We start from the raw sequence: 19,832 nt of genomic DNA on the forward strand, positions 1-19,832 counted from the left end.
AAATTTGATGACATGTTGTTAATTACGCTATTAGGGCCTCTTACTTTTATTGTAGTGCATCAGATTGCAAATCCTATAATTTAATTACATTTAGTGTATTAGAAGAACCCTAAATCTGGATGTACCTGGAGCAGATGAGCCATTTGGCCTTTGGATTTATGACCAGGGATGAAGCTGAAAATGGACCTTCACATTGGTCGGCGTCACTGTGTCTCCATAGAAATTTTATAGCACAGCCCAACTTACCTTGTGCCAGTATATATACATATCTTATATGGCAGAAGAACATTTGGGAACCCTCTGACACTTCAGTTTTGGTGCCACCACTACCCTCCAAGATGCGCCCCCGGTTTGGAGATTCTCTATGATATCAAAATTCAAGTCTGTATCCTTCAAAGCATGGAATCTTCAACTTACGAGTCTCCATTTGTTGCATGACTACAACTTTTAGCATACATTCTTAGTGTTGTAGTTGTGCAATAGTTGGAGAACCACACGTTGAAGACTTCTGCTGTAGATCATAACTTGCCACCAACATCGGTTCTTCCTTTCATTGCAAACACATTTATAGACCTCAGCTTCCCAGGCCAAGTGCCAGCTGGAGACTGAGGATGAGGTTTTGGAAGAGCACAGAATATTGAGTGCTGTGGAAAAAATCACAAGAGCTACTGGCAGTCCATCGGCTTAACTCTTCAATAATGGGCATGACTTTCCATGGATTCTATTGGTATAATAGTGGCATTGCTTCAGGATGTTATGAGTGTGTAAGGCTTAACTGAACCTTGGTACATGGCATCTAGAGCATGGCAGTGTGCCAGCTCCGGAGAGAACTATTGAAGTTATGTTTACTTCTTCTACAGAAGAATGAGCTGACAGTGTGGTGGAGCCGGATGGGATTTTCCATAGTTGTGTGCATACCATTGAGTTTGTACCAGTGAAGTGCTTGTTTAATATACACAACTGACTTGTCATAAAACTGGTTGACCCATAGACTGCCATGTTATTCTCCAAGATGGTTGCTGAACCTGTGGGAGGCAGTGGAGGTGGCTAAACGTTTAAGATGAACTCATTCAATATTAAATCCCTAGTGGAGGTATCTAAAAAACAATGGCAGACGTCTTAATCCAACCAGAAGGACCTAAACCCCACCAGACTCTCTTGAATTGTCACATGTTATGTTTACTTCTTCTACAGAAGATGGAGCTAACAGAGTGGTGAAGCTCGATGGGATGTTCCATAGCCATATGCTTACCTTTGCATTTGTCCCAATGAAGTGGTTGTCTTATGTATCCAATTGAGTTGTCATGAAAGTGGTTGACCAATAAACTGCCACGTAATACTCCAAGATAAGAGGCAGTGGAGGTTGCTAAACTTGTAAGAGGAACTCATGCAATGATGTTGTGAGACCCCTAGTGAAGGCACATAAAAAACAATGGCGGAAGCCTTAATCCAACCAGAAGAACCCAAACACCACCAGACTCTCTTTCATTGTCACATATTATGTTTACTTCTTCTACAGAAGATGGAGCTGACAGTGTGGTGGAGCCGGATGGGATGTTCCATAGCTGTGTGCATACTATTGAGTTTGTACCAGTAAAGTGGTTGCCTTATGTACCCTACTGAGTTGTCACAAACGTGGTTGACCGATAGACTGCCAGGTAATACTCCAAGATAGAAGGCAGTGGAGGTTGCTAAACTTGTAAGAGGAACTCATGCAAAGAGTCAGACCCTGAGTGGAGACATCTAAAAAAAAGATAGAAACCTTAAAACAACCACAAGGACCCAAAACCCATCCGACTCTCATGTATGGTCAGATATTGTTATAGAGATTGCTTAGTCAGTAGACTTTGATGGAGAGCATTTCATGTATGGACAAGTCTACAATACGTCTTGGATCAATGTAATTGCTGAGAGGCCATCGGTTGACTTTAGTTTTCCATAGGTGTTGGCGTCTCAGATGTAACCAGTTTATATACTCCCTATGTATAGAGTAACCGGTGATGAGCTGAAGGCTACACGGCATCTGATTGACAGAACTGATATGTGTAGGACTGGCGGGTGGAGAAGACCCCTTAGTTTCCCAAGTGTTGAAGGTCCCAATGGGGCTCTGAAGAAGAATGTTTCCAATATATTCCCTGTCTCCCTCTTCAAAGCACTCGACTTCCTTCGAAATGAAAGACACCCAATTCCATGAGGCTTTATATACCAACATTTATTAATATGTACATCAGAGGTACGACACTTAGCGAATTATATTATATTCATATCGTCATGTATAAAGAATTTCCAGTTTTATACATAAGTTACAGAAGAAAAAAAAGATGTGACACGGTTTTAGAGCATCAGAGCAACTTTCTAGAAATCTCAAAAGGCAGAAGTTTTACACATTAACAGCACAAAGTCACAAAGGAGAGGTCCTACGTGAGTAACGCGGGGACTCGCCCACGTATTAGCCATCCAAGTAACAATTTACGCAATTTTAGCTAAAAAATAAAACACAGGACCAACATTGTCAATCAATTTACACAAGTACATTTCAGTTATAAATCCCTTTCATTTGCAGGGAATTGACTATATATATTAATATTATTATATGATATTATTACAATTACAATAAATGGGTTAAAACTGATAATTTTTTTACAAAGAGCGCTGCTGTTTGTTCACAGGTTGTGTCTGATATTGCACTTCAGTCCCACTCACTTTCATAGGGTTGAGCTGCAATACCAAACATAACCTGTGATCAAAAGTGGCGCTGTTTTAGGCAGAAAGTTGGTAGACTTCAATAGAGAGAGTCGCATGCATGTATGGTCAACTCAACGATCAATGTAATTGCTGAAAGGCCATTGGTTGACTTTAGTTTTCCATAGGTGTTGGAGTCTCAGAGGTTAAGCAGTTTATATACTCCCGATATAGAGAGTAACCGGTGAGGAGCTGAAAGCTACACTGTATCTGATGGGAAGAACTGATATGGGCAGGAATGGTGGATGGAGAAGACCTCTTAGGTTCCCAAGTGTTGAAGGTCCTAATGGGGTTCTGAAGAAAAAGGTTTCCAATATAAACCATGTCTCACCCCTTCCAGCACTCACCTTCTTTCGACAGCACTGCAATACCAAAAGTGAACAAAAATGGCGCTCTTCCAGGAAAGAACAGCCATATTTATCTAATCCCCCTACTTTAGGAAACCAAGTGGCCATCGCTTTCATTGGGCGTAAATTCGACCTGAGTCAAGTTTGTTGGCTGCCAGTTAGAGATTGCTTCTTATCTCAATGAAATGTTATTCTGATGATGGCCTGTAGCAGACCAGTAATGCAACTGGGTGAAACTCTAGAATGGGAATGACTGATTATCTTGGATTATCTTATCTTTATATTGTAGTTTTATTTTTTATTTTCAAAATTACTTTCTAGCAGAGGCGAAACTTGGCACAGATTTCCTGCCGTGCAATGGAAATAACTACTATCTGCCTCGTTTTGGCTGGTGTTCTTCCTTAATGGGGTTGGCTTCCTTACGTGGACTTTGTTCTAAATTAGGGGGACAAGAAAATATAAAATTTCCTATGTTTTGGTTAAAAATTCTACAGTATTTTTTCTAGAATGACATACGGCAGAGAATCTGCGCATGTGCAGCTAGATCTTTAACAACGTTCAACTGTGGTGACTCCTAGATGATCCATTGAACCTAAGGCAAACATATGGCGTGTCCTACACCCTGGGACTGAAAAGGGACTGTATATTTTTCACATGTGGTGCCTTCCACTGACTCCTGCTGATTTCTCTGCTCATATCGGCGTTTTGTTACCCCTTTCCAAGATGGACACTCCAATGGCATGGAGAAGATGGTAAGTCTAAAGGGTACTTTACACGCTGCGATCTCGCTAGCGAGATCGCTAGTGAGCATACCCACCCCCGTCGGTTGTGCGTTACGGGCAAATCGCTTCCCATGGCGCACAACATCACTTACACCCATCACACTACTTACCTGCCTAGCGACGTCACTGTGACCGGCAAACCGCCTCCTTTCTAAGGGGGAGGTTCGTTCGGCGTCACAGCGGCGTCACTAAACGGCCGCCCAATAGAAGAGGAGAGGCCGGAACATGCCGCCCACCTCCTTCCTTCCTCCTTTCCGGTGGATGCAGGTAAGATGATGTTTGTCGTTCCTGTGGTGTCACACACAGCGATGTGTGATGCTGCAGGAATGACAAACAACCTCGCTACTGACCAGACAACAATTTTTGGTAAATGAATGACCTCTCCAAAACCAACGATTTTTGCTTTCTTTTGCGATCGTTGAAGGTCGCTCGCACGTGTCACACGCTGCGATGTCGCTAACGACGCCGGATGTGCGTCACAAACACCGTGACCCCGACGATAAATCGTTAACGATGTCGCAGCGTGTAAATGGCCCTGAAGTCCATACCTCCCATGCCTTTCCTGTGCTGCAGGATAGGCAAGACAGATGTGGCACACTTATGCCAATGTTCCCCAAAATGGATAAATCTCAAAAGTTTTGAGGGAATCGGGGGCTCAACATGATCCACTAATAAGAATGTTGGGAGATGTGAGCACCGTCTCGAGAAAGATCGAGCTGATGTGAACCACAGAGTGCAGGTTCACAAAAACACAGTGAAAGCTGCAGATGCATCTCCCTCCTCCCCCATCTCCTTGTCTACTCTTTCCTGCTTAACACTAAATATTTTTTTTGGGTGGCTGATGAGGTTTCTAAAGATTTATAGAAAACCTGCAGTCAAAGAAGGGGAATTACAGGCTGTTACTCCAAGATTGCTATGGATAGTTGTATTTTAAGACCGAACGGGGGCCTAAATTTCCCAAGCTACCTTTGTAAAGATATCAAAACTAATGTATAAGAATATAATCTACCTTCTAAAAATACTGCACCCATTTCTGGCCAGTGAAAGAGGACGCTCTCCTTGGAGGAAAAATGTTAACAACAATTACCATATCAACTTTGTAAACTACCAACGATTGTCCTAAATTTTCTACCAACTGTATCAGTCTCTAATGCAGTAACATGCCGAGTTACCTAATAAAAAGTTCTACTTTAGCTCCTAACCTCTTTTGCTACATCACACATCTAAAATCACTAAGCCACTGATCAGGAGAGAAAAGAAGGAAAAAGACAAAAAAAAAATAATAAAAAATAAATGTTTCCATTTTACGGCCATTAGTACATCACAATCCGGAGTAGTCACTCCTCAGTTATGGAACGTCACAAGCGTTGCTGCTTACAGAACCGTGAGACACATTCAGAAATATTTACAACACGCTGGCTGTATATATGTATAGACTATATACACATTATATCGTAATATATGTGGGGTACGAGGGGAAAAATAACCAAAAACATTCTGCTTTTTTTTTGGGAATGCGTTGAAGAGACTACACAAACTGAAACGTTTCGACTGTGTTGTGAGAACACGCTAACACTTTGCTGAAATTTTATTTTTCACTACCATATTTACGGATATCTACTGAAAGTGCAAGAGGCACTTCACCTACTCGTCTGCACGAAAACAGGCGGATGAGACTACCAAGCGGGTCTACGACTAGGAATGCTCAATGGAAGAAGCCGATGAGAACAACTCTATTTTACATCAATCTATAAAAATGCTCGGGGAATTCTTCAACCACAGCAAGTCTGAGTCAAAAAGTTGTGGAACCTCTTGGACAAAAGTAAAAATTTCCTGGAGAACCACCAAGGTTCAGATTCGGAGACCTATTTTTGGAGTCCAGTTCTTGACCTGGTGTTCCAACATTGAGCCAGACAGGGGCCATGGACAAGGTCTTAGGGACCACGGTGGGTATTTGCCCACAGTCAAAATATTAAGCTCCAACCTTTCTTATTCTACGAGGACAGTTCCAGGTAGTGGCCCACAACTTGTGCCCGTAGGGACTCTGCCACCAACATAGAAGGCGTCTTTTTTGGACAAAACAATCCATACTGAATTATTTCCTCCCTTTTAGACCATCAGCCCGAACAGAAAGTATTTCCAAAGTCCAACTTTCATCTTTTATCCCTATTTTTTATTTGCCAAATTATTAGTATTTTATCATTATTTTCTTGTTAGTTTTTGGTTGCTTTTTTTTATTTCTTTTTTATGGAGTTATTTCCTATATTTCAGACTCTTTGCAAGAACAGAAAGCCTTTCCGAAGTCCAACTTTCATGTTTTATCCTAATTGTTTTTGCTTATTTTTAAGTATTTTATAATAATTTCCTTTATTGTTAGTAAAAAGAAATAAAAAAAACCCCAAAAACTGAGTTAGTTCCTCCATTTCAGACCCTTGGCAAAAGCAGAAAGCCTTTCCAAAGTCCAATTTTCATCTTTTATCCCTATTTTTTTTTGCTTAATTTTTAGTATTTTAACATTATTTTCTTTATTGTTAGTTTTTTTGTTGCTTTTTTTAAATTTTTTTTTATGGAGTTATTTCCTATATTTCAGACTCTTTGCAAGAGCAGAAAGCCTTTCCAAAGTCCAACTTTCATCTTTTATCCCTATTTTTTTTTTTGCTTATTTTTAGTATTTTATCATTATTTCCTTTATTGTTATTAAAAAGAAATAAAAAACAAAAACAAAAACGGAGTTATTTCCTCCATTTCAGACCCTTGGCAAAAGCAGAAAGCCTTTCCAAAGTCCAATTTTCATCTTTTATCCCTATTTTTTTTCTGCTTATTTTTAGTATTTTATCATTATTTCCTTTATTGTTAGTTTTTGTTGTTTTTTTTTTAAATTTCTTTTTAGGGTATGTTCACACGTTGCTTTTTTTTCAGCGCGGAAAAAAACGCACCCTCTGGCAGAGGGGAGAATTGTAAACAATGTTTTTTTGAGAAAAAGGCATCGAAAACGCATGCGTTTTTCATGCGTTTTTCATGCGTTTTTCATGCGTTTTTTTAGGTGCGTTTTTTAAGACTTGTCAGTGTTAATAAAGTTGGTTGAACACAGACCTTTGGAAAAAAAACCCTGTGATGTCATTTCCTTCTCCACATTCTGTTTGGATAAATGGGAGGGCTTGGAATGGAAGGAGCACCATTTGAATTTTGGAAAAGTTGAAATAAACTTTGCGCACCATGTCACATTAGCAGAGCCCCTTGGGTACCTATACGTCAGAAAACCCCCACAAGTGACCCCATTTTGGAATCTGCACCCCTCAAGGATTTTATTCAGGAGTATATTAAGCATTTTGAATCCACAGCTACTTCACCCAAAATGTTGCTGTAGCAACAATATTCTCACTTTTAGGCCCGTTTCACACGTCAGTGAAAAACAGTGACGTTTTTCACTGGCGTGTAAAACATGCACATGTCCCTCCGTGTGCCGTGAATCACGGCACACATGGGTTGTCTAAGTGCAATCCGGGCTCCGTTCTCCGTGGCCCGTGATTGCACTTAGAGATTAACTCACCTGTCCCCGCACCCGCTCTCCATGGTGCTGATCGCTCACGCGGTGCAGCATCCGGCCGGCGCTGACCCCCGCAGCAGCTGCTTCCGGGTCGGCTGTGTCGCACATCATGAATATGCGCGACAATAATGAGCCGGCTCAGAAGCAGCAGGGAGAACGGGCTGCAGAGGACATCGCTGGACGCCGGGTGAGTAAAAATGATTTTTATTTTACAAGCACTTTTTTTCTGGCACGTGTTTCACGGACCACACCACTGCGTGGTCCGTGGAACATCAGTGATGCCAGAAAAAAATGGACATGTCTCCGTGCGGCTATCACGCACACGCGGGTACGCCGCACGGAGATACGTGCAGTGAAAAATCACTGATGTGTGAGCAGACCCATTCATTATAATGGGTCTGCGTATGTCAGTGATTCTGGTACGTTTAAAAAAAAGCACAAACGTACCAGAATCACTGACGTGTGAAAGAGGCCTAAGGCTATGTGGCCATGATCCAGCGACACGGCGTCCAGTACACAGTGTCAGCCTCCTGCAGAGATGTGAGTGTTGTCCACGGGAGAACGCAGCTGGCCATGCCCACGATTTGGGTTCAGGCTGCTGTGGAGCTCTATGCTACCTGCAGAGAACACTCTCGTCTCCGCAGCATAAATTGACATGCTGAGGCTCGGGAAGCTGCGCCACCGGTCGGTTTATGCTGCGGAGAAAAGAAGCACAGTGGGCATGAGATTTCTAAAAATCCTTCCACTGTGCTTCTACTGCACAACGCAGCGTCATGGACGCAGGGAAAACAATCTGCGCCCAAAACGCTGCAAACCCCGATTGTGGGCACACAGCCTAAAAAGCGTCAATGGAGGTCAAATATATATACAACGTCCCACCCCCCCCTGCATATTCTAAGCTGGCACCTTTAGTACCTTTCATGTGGCACTAAAGGGTGCCTAGCCTAGTTTTTAGCACAAAAACAAAAAAAAAAAATGGCGTGAGGTCCCCCCTATTTTTGATAGCCAGTCAGGGTAAAGCAGACAGCTGTAGCCTGCAAACCACAGCTGGCAGCTTCATCTTGTCTGGTGATCAATTTGGAGGGCTCCCCAGGTTTTTTTTTTTTTATTTATAAATAAAAATAATAATAAAAAAATAACATGGGGTCCCCCCAAATTAGATCACCAGCCAAGGTGAAGCTGACAGCTGGGGTCTGGTATTCTCAGGGTGGGAAGAGCCATGGTTATTGGACTCTTCCCAGCCTAAAAATAGCAGGCCACAGCCGCCCCAGAAGTGGCGCATCCATTAGATGCGCCAATCCTGGCGCTTCGCCCCAACTCATCCCGCGCCCTGGTGCGTTGGCTAACGGGGTAATAAATGGGGTTGATACCAGATGTGTAATGTCACCTGGCATCAAGCCCAGCAATTAGTGATGTCACGGCGTCTATCAGACACCCGACATAACTAATTGACAGTAAACAAAAGCAAAAAAAGACAACAAAAAAATTTTTATTAGAAAAAACACTCCCCAAATCATTCCCTTGTTCTCCAATTTAATAAAAAAAATGGGTCCGCAGAAATCCATTTGGATGTCCCACGTCGGCTCTGGACCTTCTAGAATATGGGGGACACGTTCAGGGAACGTATCCCCCATTTTCTAGGAGGGCAGACCCTCCATTTGAGGAGAGTGGGTGCAAAAATCTGCACCCACTCTCCCCGGGTCACAGCTGCAGACTGCCGAGCAGCCAGCACAGCTCACACTGAACACTGTGCTGGCTGTCAGCTGCTCTGCACATGTGACCGGCCAGCGTGCACATGTGACCGGCCAGCGTGCACTGTGAAGGAGGAGGAGGCCGCGGGGGATCAGCGCTGCGACCGGACAGGTATGTATGACACCGGGGGGAATTGGGGTGAACGGGCAGGGCCTGGGGGGCATTTTTCTGTCGCATGTGTTATTGCACATGCGACAGAAATCATAGGAGCAGGGCGGCCGATGCGCTACTGTGCGCGCGGCCATGTTGGATTTTCGGGAGGGGGGTCGGGGGTCGGGGCGGGCACTTTGGCGACACCGGGGGCTTTGCCAGGAAGTGAGGTCAACAGGAAACCTCTTGACCTCACTTCCAGGTAAATGCCTGCGTTCTGGCGTGCCGACAAAGGCCGCGGACCGCAACAAAAAAGTAGGTCCATGCGCTGTAGCTGCGTTCTGACCCCACATCATTGATTTCAATGGGGGAGAGAACGCAGCCACAACGCACAAAAGAAGTGACATGCTGCTTTTCTTTCCGCACCGATTTTTGGCATCCAAAACGCTGCGGAAAGAAACGCAGCGTGTGCACTGATTTTTCAGCTTTCCAATACACTTTGCTGGGAAAGCTGAACGCATGCAATTTGCCACTGAAACGCTGCGGTTCAAAACGCAGCGTTTCCGCGGTAAAAAACGCAACGTGTGCACACAGCCTCACAGAGTTATTTCCTATATTTCAGACCCTTGGCAAGAGCAGAAAGTCTTTCCAAAGTCCAACATTCATCCCTATTTTTTTGCTTATTTTTAGTATTTTATCGTTATTTCCTTTATTGTTAGGTTTTGTTTTTTTTTTTTTTACGGAGTTACATTTCAGACCCTTGGCAAGAGTCTTTCCAAAGTCCAACTTTCATTCCTATTTTTTTTGCTTATTTTTAGCATTTTATCGTTATTTCCTTTATTGTTAGTTTTTTGTTTTTTTACGGAGTTACATTTCAGACCCTTGGCAAGAGCAGAAAGTCTTTCCAAAGTCCAAGTTTCATCCTCTATCCCTATTTTTTTTTGCTTATTTTTAGTATTTTAACATTATTTCCTTTATTGTTAGTTTTTTGGGCTTTTTTATTTTTTTTACGTGGTCATTTCCTATATTTTTTGTTTGCTAATTTTTAGTATTTTATTGTTATTCCTTTTTTTGTTGTTATTTTTTTTACCGAGTGATTTCCTCAATTTCAGACCCTTGGCAAGAGCAGAAAGTCTTTCAAAAATCCAACTTTTATCCCTATTTTTTTTATTATTTTTAGTATTTTATCATTATTTCCTTTTTTCCCTTTTTTTTAAAATTGAAGATCCTATGGTAGCAAATTGATCTACACATCACGACAAAATTTGTTAATGTCGAAAAAGGTGAAATATTTCCTTTTTAATACTACAGTGTAAGGTTTTGGGGGCATTTTACTAGAATGGGATAAGTTTCAATAGGTTTGAGGTAGTGGTGTCTAATATATATATGTGGTCCAGTCATTCCCAACCATGCAACAAAAGACTTAGAGGAAAAAACAAACAACCAAAAAGTGTCCTGTCACCCATCAAGACGATAAATGTGGATTGTGGATGAATTGGATCTATAAGGCTCAGTTCGTCCTCATGTAAATTAGGAGGAAATCCAGTAAGACAGAATTTTTGATCAAATACAATTTCGTTATGATGAAGGTAGAACTGGGCCAAAAATCTAAGAAAATAATAATTTAAAAAAATGATATAAAAATGTCTAAATCCTGTTAATCCCAGGTGGAATGTACATTTTTGGAATGCATTATCTTTCTGCTTCTACCCTATAAAGTGGGGGTGATTTCTACACTGGTCCCGATACCCTAATATTTGGTCCATAATTTTAAAAGGCAAAGTCAAGAGAATTGTAAACCATTTGACGTTCTTGGCAGTATATGAATCATCATCCTAGTTCATAACGTTTTAGGATGAAAATTGCATTTTATGATATATTTCCTGGTGAAAGGATCGACCAATGGACTGATTGTGGGGTGAGGTACGACTGATGATAGGCTGGCTCTCGAATATGTCGACGATAAAAGTTGATAGCGATTATTAATCCTAATCTTTAAAAAAATCAACAAAATTTGAAATCGATCTTTTTTTGGGTGGCCTTTCCATTGTGCGTTACACTGAAGCGGTCCTCTATAGGGGGCGGAGCTTATAGAACACTCCATTCTGGTTCCTAAACGGTATTCCAGAATGGAATGTGACAGTTATACAGAGCAATAAAGGAAACACGGGGGGGGGGGTGTAATTATCCCTCCTTGCCCTGTTCTGCTCCGACTTTCTCAATATGGATGATCGAAAGGCGGATCCACTGGATTCAGAAGCTTTCCAAATGCAAGAACTAGATGGAACAGATCACGTGTAACATGATCACTGTGCGCTCTAGTGTAATTGTGCTTTCTTGATTTGTGCTTTCCTATGGTCCAGGATGAAGAAGACCCATTTTTCAGAAGGGGGGATGAAAAAATGACCCCCCCCCATTGGCCTTCGGCAAAATTCTAAAATCAGCTGAGGTTATAAATTGAAAAAAACAAAGTATAAAATATCTTATCTTTTGCTATATAAACTATATCGGCCATATATTCACCTAAACCCTAATTATCTCCCGCGTGATGACAGTTGGAGCCTATAATTAAGTACAGGAGGACGCGCTCGTTGACGGTTATTTTTGTACACAGCAAAGCGTAGCACCAGCTGCCATTGCTATATACAGCATTACCGCTGCTTGTGCTACCATTGGGAATCAGGTGCAGATGCAAAGTGTCATGTCAACCGTCTCCAGAGTAATGCCGGCCTAATCTATGCTACCCTGCCGACACCGAGCGATAGCAAAGACATGTATGTGCTAAGTGGGTGCAAATACCGGAGGAATTGTGCATAAATTCTGCATTCGAAGACTCCATAAAAATATATATGTGCTTATCAATTTTTCATATAGTAACAGGTGTAAAATAAAGTAATTTTTTTTATAAAATAAAAATTTTAATAAGAGGGATAAAGAAAATATTTCATTATTTAATTTTTTTTGGGGGTGTGGGAGAGAGAGGGAGGCTGGATTCAGCAATTTTCTAACTTTTCAAATTCTTAAGAAATAAACAATTTTAGATCCAAATCGACCAATCAATTTAGCTGTTATTAAATTCTAAATTATTAAGTTGAAATAAAAATATTATATAATTTAATAATAATAATAATTATTATTATTATTATAAAAAAATAACTATTTAAGATTTTTTTGTGGCAGGGGGAGATGAGATAGGTTGGATTCGGTAATTTTCTAACTTTTCTGATTTTTCAGAAAAAAAAACAAATTACGGTCTGAAGCAACCAATCAATTCAGCATTTGTTTTCTTAAATTTTAAAGTATTAAGTAAAAAAAAAGTAATTTGAAAAAAATATAAAAAAGAGGGATAAAGAAAATATTTAATTATTGAATCTTTTATTTTTTTTGGGGGGGGAGGGGTGGATGAGTGGAGGGGAGAGGGAGGGAGGTTATATTCAGTAATTTTATAACTTTTCAAATTCTTAAGAATTTTTAGGTTCAAAGCGATCAATCAATTCAGATCTTATTTTTTAATTTTTACATTAGTAAGTTAAAAAAAAAAAAGTATTAAAAATATTTGTTTAATAAAAAAAAAAAATTCCAATATCAAGGATAAAGAAATTAGTTAAGTTTTTTTTGTGGCGGAAGGTGAGGAAAGATGAGGAGGAGGTTGGAATCAGTGACTTTCTAACTTTTCTGATTCTTCAGAAAATGAATTTTACAGTCTAAACAACCAGTGAATTCAGCTTTTATTTTCTTACATTTTAAAGTAAAATTTTTTTTAATAAATAGATAAAATATTTTTTAATAAAAAAAAAAATCAAATAAGAAGAAAAGAATAAAGAAAATATCTAATTATTTGTGCTTTTATTTTGGGAAATGGGTAGATGAAAAAGAGAGAGGGAGGTTGGATTTGGTAACTTTCTAACTTTTCTAATTCTTAAGAAATAAACATTTTTAGGTCCAAAGAAACCAATCAATTCAGCTCATATTTTATTAAATTTTAAATTATTACATTAAAAAAATTACATAAATCAATAAAGTATTTTTTTAATAAGAGGGATAAAGAAAATGTTTATTTTTTTTTATTTTGGGGGTGGGGAGGTTGTATTCATTTACTTTCTAACTTTTTTGATTCTTCAGAAAAAAAAAAATATTTATGGTCTGAAGCATCCAATCAATTCAGCATTTATTTTATTAAATTTTAAAGTATTAAGTAAAAAAAAAATAATAATAATTTGATACAAAAAAATTATAAAAAAAATGCTAATAGGGATAAAGAAAATATTTAGTTATTTAATCTTTTATTTTTTGGGGGGGTGGAGGAGTAGAGGGGGAGGGAGGGAGGTTGTATTCAGTAACTTTCTAACTTTTCTGATTCTTTAGAAAAAAATATTTGCTGTCTGAAGGGACCAAAAAAATGCAGCTCTTATTTTCCTAAACGCTAAAGTTTTAAGTAAAAAATAATTAAAATATTGATAAGGTAATTTAAAAAAAAACAAAAAAAACATTGTAAGAAAAGGGAAAAATAAAATATCTAATAATTTAATTTACTATATAATAATAATAATAATAATAATAATAATAATAATGTAACATTTAATTATTCAGCTTTAATTTTGGGGGTGGGGGTGGTGAGGTGAGGGGGGAGAGAAAACTTTTCTAAATCTTAAGAAATAGACATTTGTGGTCCAAAGCGATCAATCAATTCAGCTCTTATTTTCTTAAATTTTAAATTAAGTTATAAATTAAAAATAAATAATGTGATATTTTTTCATCCCTTAATACTTATTGCGTTACTCTGCCTGGAAGTATGCAGATAATAAAAAAAAATGGTTAGTGGTTAAAAGTAAAATAAAATAATCAGAAATTTACAGTATATTAAATTTAATTATTTTGATCTCTTTTAGTTCAGGAATTATAAAAAACTCTTAAAACTCTTGAAATATTGGATCAGTATGTGCTATAATAACCATCAAGTTAACATGTCCTAAAAGGTATTTAGTCAAAAGGAAGCTGTTCAGCAAGGAAAATTAAAAAAAAAAAAACAAGAGAAAGTTAATAAAATGTTTGGGTTAATTATAGAAGTATAATAAAAAAAAAGTCACAAAAAGCAAACAAACACCATAAAAAACAAGATACACTGAAGTAATACAAGTCACATGTTTCTGAAATTCAAATAAAATTTCACATTTTAAGAAAACTTTATCAAGAACAATAACAGCTGTGCTATGCCATTAATTATTTTCCTGAAAACCTAGAAATATATTAATATAAAATATATTATTATATAGACTCTTGGCTAGATGGTCGATGCTTGCTAAAAGAATGAAGACCGGGATATCTCTTCAATGCTGATAAGGACATTGCGTCAGGACTATAGCAGGAAGACTGTGAGAGATATAAGATTTATGACATATATAGGACCAGATAGTAGTAAAATGCAAGACTCCGGTGGTGCTCGTTGAGTAAACCAGTTGGCCACCGCTACATAATACCATGTATTTATATTGAAAGTAGATCTTGACATGGAACGGATAGGAGACCAGCCATTGAACGGAATGTAGTGAACACTGTCCTGTAGACAGAACCCTCCCAAATTCTGCACGTTTGATTCCTGAGTCCTTACAATGAGGTGTGAGCTCATTCAAACGTTCTCAACACCCAAAGACCAAGTCAAGTCATTGGTCTGGTTTTGCCCATTTTGCATATTCGGACGCCCAAAAAAGGTTTTCTGTGCTATGACTGTAAGGGTTGTGCTGGGTAGCTATGAATGTAATGAGATTCATCAGATCATACTGTATCATACTCTTCATGAAGACAGGCCGAGGCGGTGTGGTTCTCTCACCCTTTACGCATCCAGAGGTTCTTCAACTACAGCATTGAAGTCTGCCGTTTTGCCGTTGTTTGCCAGCGTCACCTGAAAATGATCACGGTTATGATCTAGCTCCAAAGAAAAAACAATACCAACCCCCCCAGTATACCCAATGAGTGATTCTCAAGTGTGGTTGTGTCAAAGGTGGATGGAGATAGTGTTAGGACATCTAGTATTAGTAATGCAGTAACAGAAGAGTATTGGAACATGTCAATCACCATTGAAAGTAGGTGTCTAAGTAAAGCAACCAATTCAATGAGAAGGTGTGGAAGTAAGGTGATGACTTCGGTATTAGGTTCAAACCAGCAAAAAAGTGGTAGGTGACCTTAGGTATGGAAGCCCAACCTTTTGGAAGGTTTGTAAGTAAAGGGATATCTTAGGTATGAGATACAAGCCATCAATGAATGTAGAAGGTCTGTACCTAAAGAAGAACTTTGGGTTTGAGATCAATGTCACCAATGAACATGTAAGGTGTGTAGGTAACACAATACCTTGGGTATGATGTTCAAGCAAAAAATATATGTGGAAGGTGTGTAGGTAAAGAGATACCTTAGGTATGAGTTCCAAGCCAAAAGTATATGTGGAAGGTGTGTAGGTAAACTAAAGAGTTACCTTAGGTATGAAGCCGAAGACAAAAATATATGTGGAAGGTGTGTAGGTAAAGAGATACCTTAGGTATGAGGTCCAATCTTTCGAAAGTTCTTATGTTGCTTCACAATGGCTTGATGGACTAACCTATGGTGTTTCAATTGCTTCCAGCACAGCCTATCCAATTAGTTGAGAGAAGACATCTATTGCATGAAGGTTAATTGTTTGGAGGCCTCTACCTTTCACAATGTAAACATGTTTTCACCACTTAAGGACTTTTTACACCATTACATTCATACCTTAAGTATGAAGTCTAAGCCACCAATAAAAGTAGAAGGTGTGTAGGTAACACAATAGGAATGAGGTCCAAGCTTTCGAAAGTCCTTACGTTTTTCCAAGATATCAAATGGATTAACCTCTGGTGTTTCAGAAGCTTCCACCTCAACCTATCCAGTTACCTATAGCATGAAAGTTAGTTGTTTCGAGGTGTCAACCCTTGCTAATTTAATATTATTTTCACCACTTTAAAATGAAATTGGTCTCATGACAGCCATGGATGTCCAACAGCACAATATCATTTCAGTGACCAAGCCTGGAATGGTGCATATTTGTTGGCCAGTAGCTCCCTGTCGGTAAAACTGGTCACAGTGGGGGCAATATTTTTCTGCAATCTGATTAGGCCACGTTATTGAAAAATGGGCACCACTTCTGCATTTTCGCCCCCTCCTGGTTTTGGCTTCCAAATACTGACCAAATACTGAATGAGTGGACGTGGCATGAGGCTAAAGGCTGCTTTACACGCTGCGATCTCGCTATCGAGATCGCTAGCATGCGTACCCGCCCCCATCATTTGTGCGTCACGGGCAAATCGCTGCCCGTGGCGCACAAAATCGCGCGGACCCGTCACACTACTTACCTGCCTAGCGACGTCGCTGTGACTGGCGAACCGCCTCCTTTCTAAGGGGGCGGTTCGTTTGGCGTCACAGCGACGTCACTAAGCGGCCGCCCAATAGAAGCGGAGGGGCGGAGATGAACTGGACGTAACATCCCGCCCACCTCCTTCCTTCCTCATTGCCGGCGGCCGCAGGTAAGGTGAGGTTCCTCGTTCCTGCGGTGTCCCACATGGCGATGTGTGCTGCCGCAGGAATGACGAACAACATCGTACCTGCAGCAGCAATGATAATTGGGAATTTTGCATGTTTTTGCGACGATTCAAAATCGCTCATAGGTGTCACGACATCGCTAACGCGGCCGGATGTGCGTCACAAATTCCGTGACCCCAACGACATCGCTTTAGCGATGTCGTAGCGTGTAAAGTGGCCTAATGAGTAGACCGTTTTGGGTTGGATCTAGAAATGGTTGATGTCTAAACTATGATTGGTGGAGAAGACAAAACCAGTACTGGTGGCCCCAGAGCTGAGTTCTTGAGTTTAATACATATCCATAAATATTGTTGGATGGACCCATGAAAGCAAAAAAAAAAGAAAAACATCCTTCCATTTCTTGCCCAGAAGCAATCTTGGGCCACCAAAAAGTCTAACAAGGTCCAACCTGTATATATGACATTTATAAAACTGGGGTCTCCTGATGGTACCGAGGGTCTTTTGAGTCCCCGTAGATGCTGGGGCCTGGGTGTCACGTCTACACCTAGGTGACATGTTGATCTCAGGGCTGGTAATGTGTTTGGTACTTGTACGGGGTCTGGACAAGAGGCCGTGTTGTTAGTGCAGCGAAAGTGAGAAGAATATTTACCATGCAGCAAGCAAGCAAGCACATTTATTAGCCACATGCAGGACAGGGTGTCAGCGTCACACATGCACATGGCAGGCGACAGGAGTCAGGAAGACACAGGCGGCAGAATCTAGCAAAGTTCCTTTAATGCATGAAAAACAGCGTCAGGATTAGCGTCACTATAGAAAAAGTGCAACCGTGTTACAGATCACATTTTCCAATCATTGCTTTTATGGTGTCAGATCAATCATTTACAAATATTTACAGTTACATGTAACAAGAATAGTTTTTCGGCTGGAGGGGTAAGGCCGGAATCACATGACAGGCTATAGGGGGGTACAAGTAACTAAGTAGCAAGAACGGGTCTCCCTTTCATTAAAAAAAGACCGGATCATTCAGCCATAAGTGACGAGCGGAGGGAAAGGGATCTGTTACCTAAACTAATACTGTATATATTGATTATAAGAAGTGAAGGTCGCTTTACCCTACAACTTCTGTACATTTATTATTTACAAAATTGTACAAAATTAACATTAATTCTATCATTTAAAGGTGAAGTTCACCTGTAAATATTATATAACCTTTTATACATAGAAATATTCTACATATAAAGTTGAATCATTTTGTAAATATGTTACTGATCCTGTACTGATCCTGAGTTACCTCCTGTATTATACTCCAGAGCTGCACTCACTATTCTGCTGGTGCAGTCACTGTGTACATACATTACATTACTGATCCTGAGTTACCTCCTGTATTATACTCCAGAGCTGCACTCACTATTCTACTGGTGCAGTCACTGTGTACATATATTACATTACTGATTGTGAGTTACATCCTGTATTATACTCCAGAGCTGCACTCACTATTCTGCTGGTGCAGTCACTGTGTACATACATTACTGATCCTGAGTTACCTCCTGTATTATACTCAAGATCTGCACTCACTATTCTGCTGGTGCAGTCACTGTGTACATACATTACATTACTGATCCTGTACTGATCCTGAGTTACCTCCATTATACTCCAGAGCTGCAATCACTATTCTGCTAGTGCAGTCACTGTTTACATACATTACTGATCCTGAGTTACCTCCTGTATTATACTCCAGAGCTGCGCTCACTATACTGCTGGTGCAGTCACTGTGTACATACATTACATTACTGATCATGTACTGATTCTTAGTTACATTCTGTATTATACTCCAGAGCTGCAATCACTATTCGATTCTGCGGGTGGAGTCACAATGTATACACATTACTTTAATGTATAATACAGGATGTAACTCAGGATCAGTAATGTAATATATGTACACAGTGACTGCACCAGCAGAATAGTGAGTGCAGCTCTGGAGTATAATACAGGAGGTAACTCAGGATCAGTAATGTAATGTATGTACACAGTGACTGCACCAGCAGAGTAGTGATTGCAGCTCTGGAGCATAATACAGGAGGTAACTCAGGATCAGTAATGTGATGTATGTATACAGTGAATGCACCAGCAGAATAGTGAGTGCAGCTCTGGAGTATAATACAGGATGTAACTCAGGATCAGTAATGTAATGTATGTACACAGTGATTGCACCAACAGAATAGTGAGAGCAGCTCTGGAGCATAATACAGGATGTAACTCAGGATCAGTAATGTGATGTATGTACACAGTGAATGCACCAGCAGAATAGTGAGTGCAGCTCTGGAGTATAATACAGGATGTAACTCAGGATCAGTACAGGATCAGTAATGTAATATACGTATACAGTGAATGCACCAGCAGAATAGTGAATGCAGCTCTGGAGTATAATACAGGATGTAACTCAGGATCAGTAATGTGATGTATGTACACAGTGAATGCACCAGCAGAATCGTGAGTGCAGCTCTGGAGTATAATACAGAATGTAACTCAGGATCAGTACAGGGTAAGTAGTATAATGTATGTACACAGTGATTGCACCAGCAGAATAGTGAGTGCAGCTCTGGAGCATAATACAGGATCAGTACAGAAAATATAGTAAAATGCACTAAATACATTTGCACTAGATAAAGTGTCTCAGTATTATACAGTAAATGTTTCTCTTTGTGGTATTAATAGCGCTATTGCTGCCATGAAGTTGTAGCTTTAAAAGCCAGCGGTAGATTTAGAGGCGTGAAGTAGGTTCTAATAAAAGGAGCAGTTCACGCCTGGCTGACACTTGGGTGAGAAGATGTGAAATAGACATTTTAGCATTGGAAGATATTTTTCTTTTCCAATTCTCAGTAGAAAATTCCGCAATATCTATTGTCCTATTAAATCTAAAAACTGAAGCAACTTTATTATCGATGTCAATTAGTAATTTGGGGGATGTGATGATCGCACCTATCCTACGTTTATAGTCTACAGCGTGGTATAAAGGTCTGTTCACCT

General features: G+C 39.8%; 1 protein-coding gene across 2 annotated transcripts in view; it reads right to left on the reverse strand.

The window, feature by feature from the left end:
• Nucleotides 1-2,191: 2,191 nt before the first annotated feature.
• The window catches only part of SLC1A2 (solute carrier family 1 member 2), a 134,279-nt gene continuing 116,638 nt past the window's right edge, over nucleotides 2,192-19,832 (reverse strand). Inside the window, exon 11 of one of the 2 annotated variants that reach the window (XM_075326323.1) lies at nucleotides 2,192-15,159. In XM_075326323.1, coding sequence (XP_075182438.1) covers nucleotides 15,091-15,159 — 69 coding nt within the window. In that variant the 3' untranslated portion in view covers nucleotides 2,192-15,090. The remainder of the gene's footprint in view (nucleotides 15,160-19,832) is intronic. The other variant, XM_075326324.1, reaches the window with a different exon arrangement.

The sequence above is a fragment of the Anomaloglossus baeobatrachus genome, chromosome 10 (assembly GCF_048569485.1).
Source record: "Anomaloglossus baeobatrachus isolate aAnoBae1 chromosome 10, aAnoBae1.hap1, whole genome shotgun sequence".
NCBI classification, from domain to species: Eukaryota; Metazoa; Chordata; class Amphibia; order Anura; family Aromobatidae; genus Anomaloglossus; species Anomaloglossus baeobatrachus.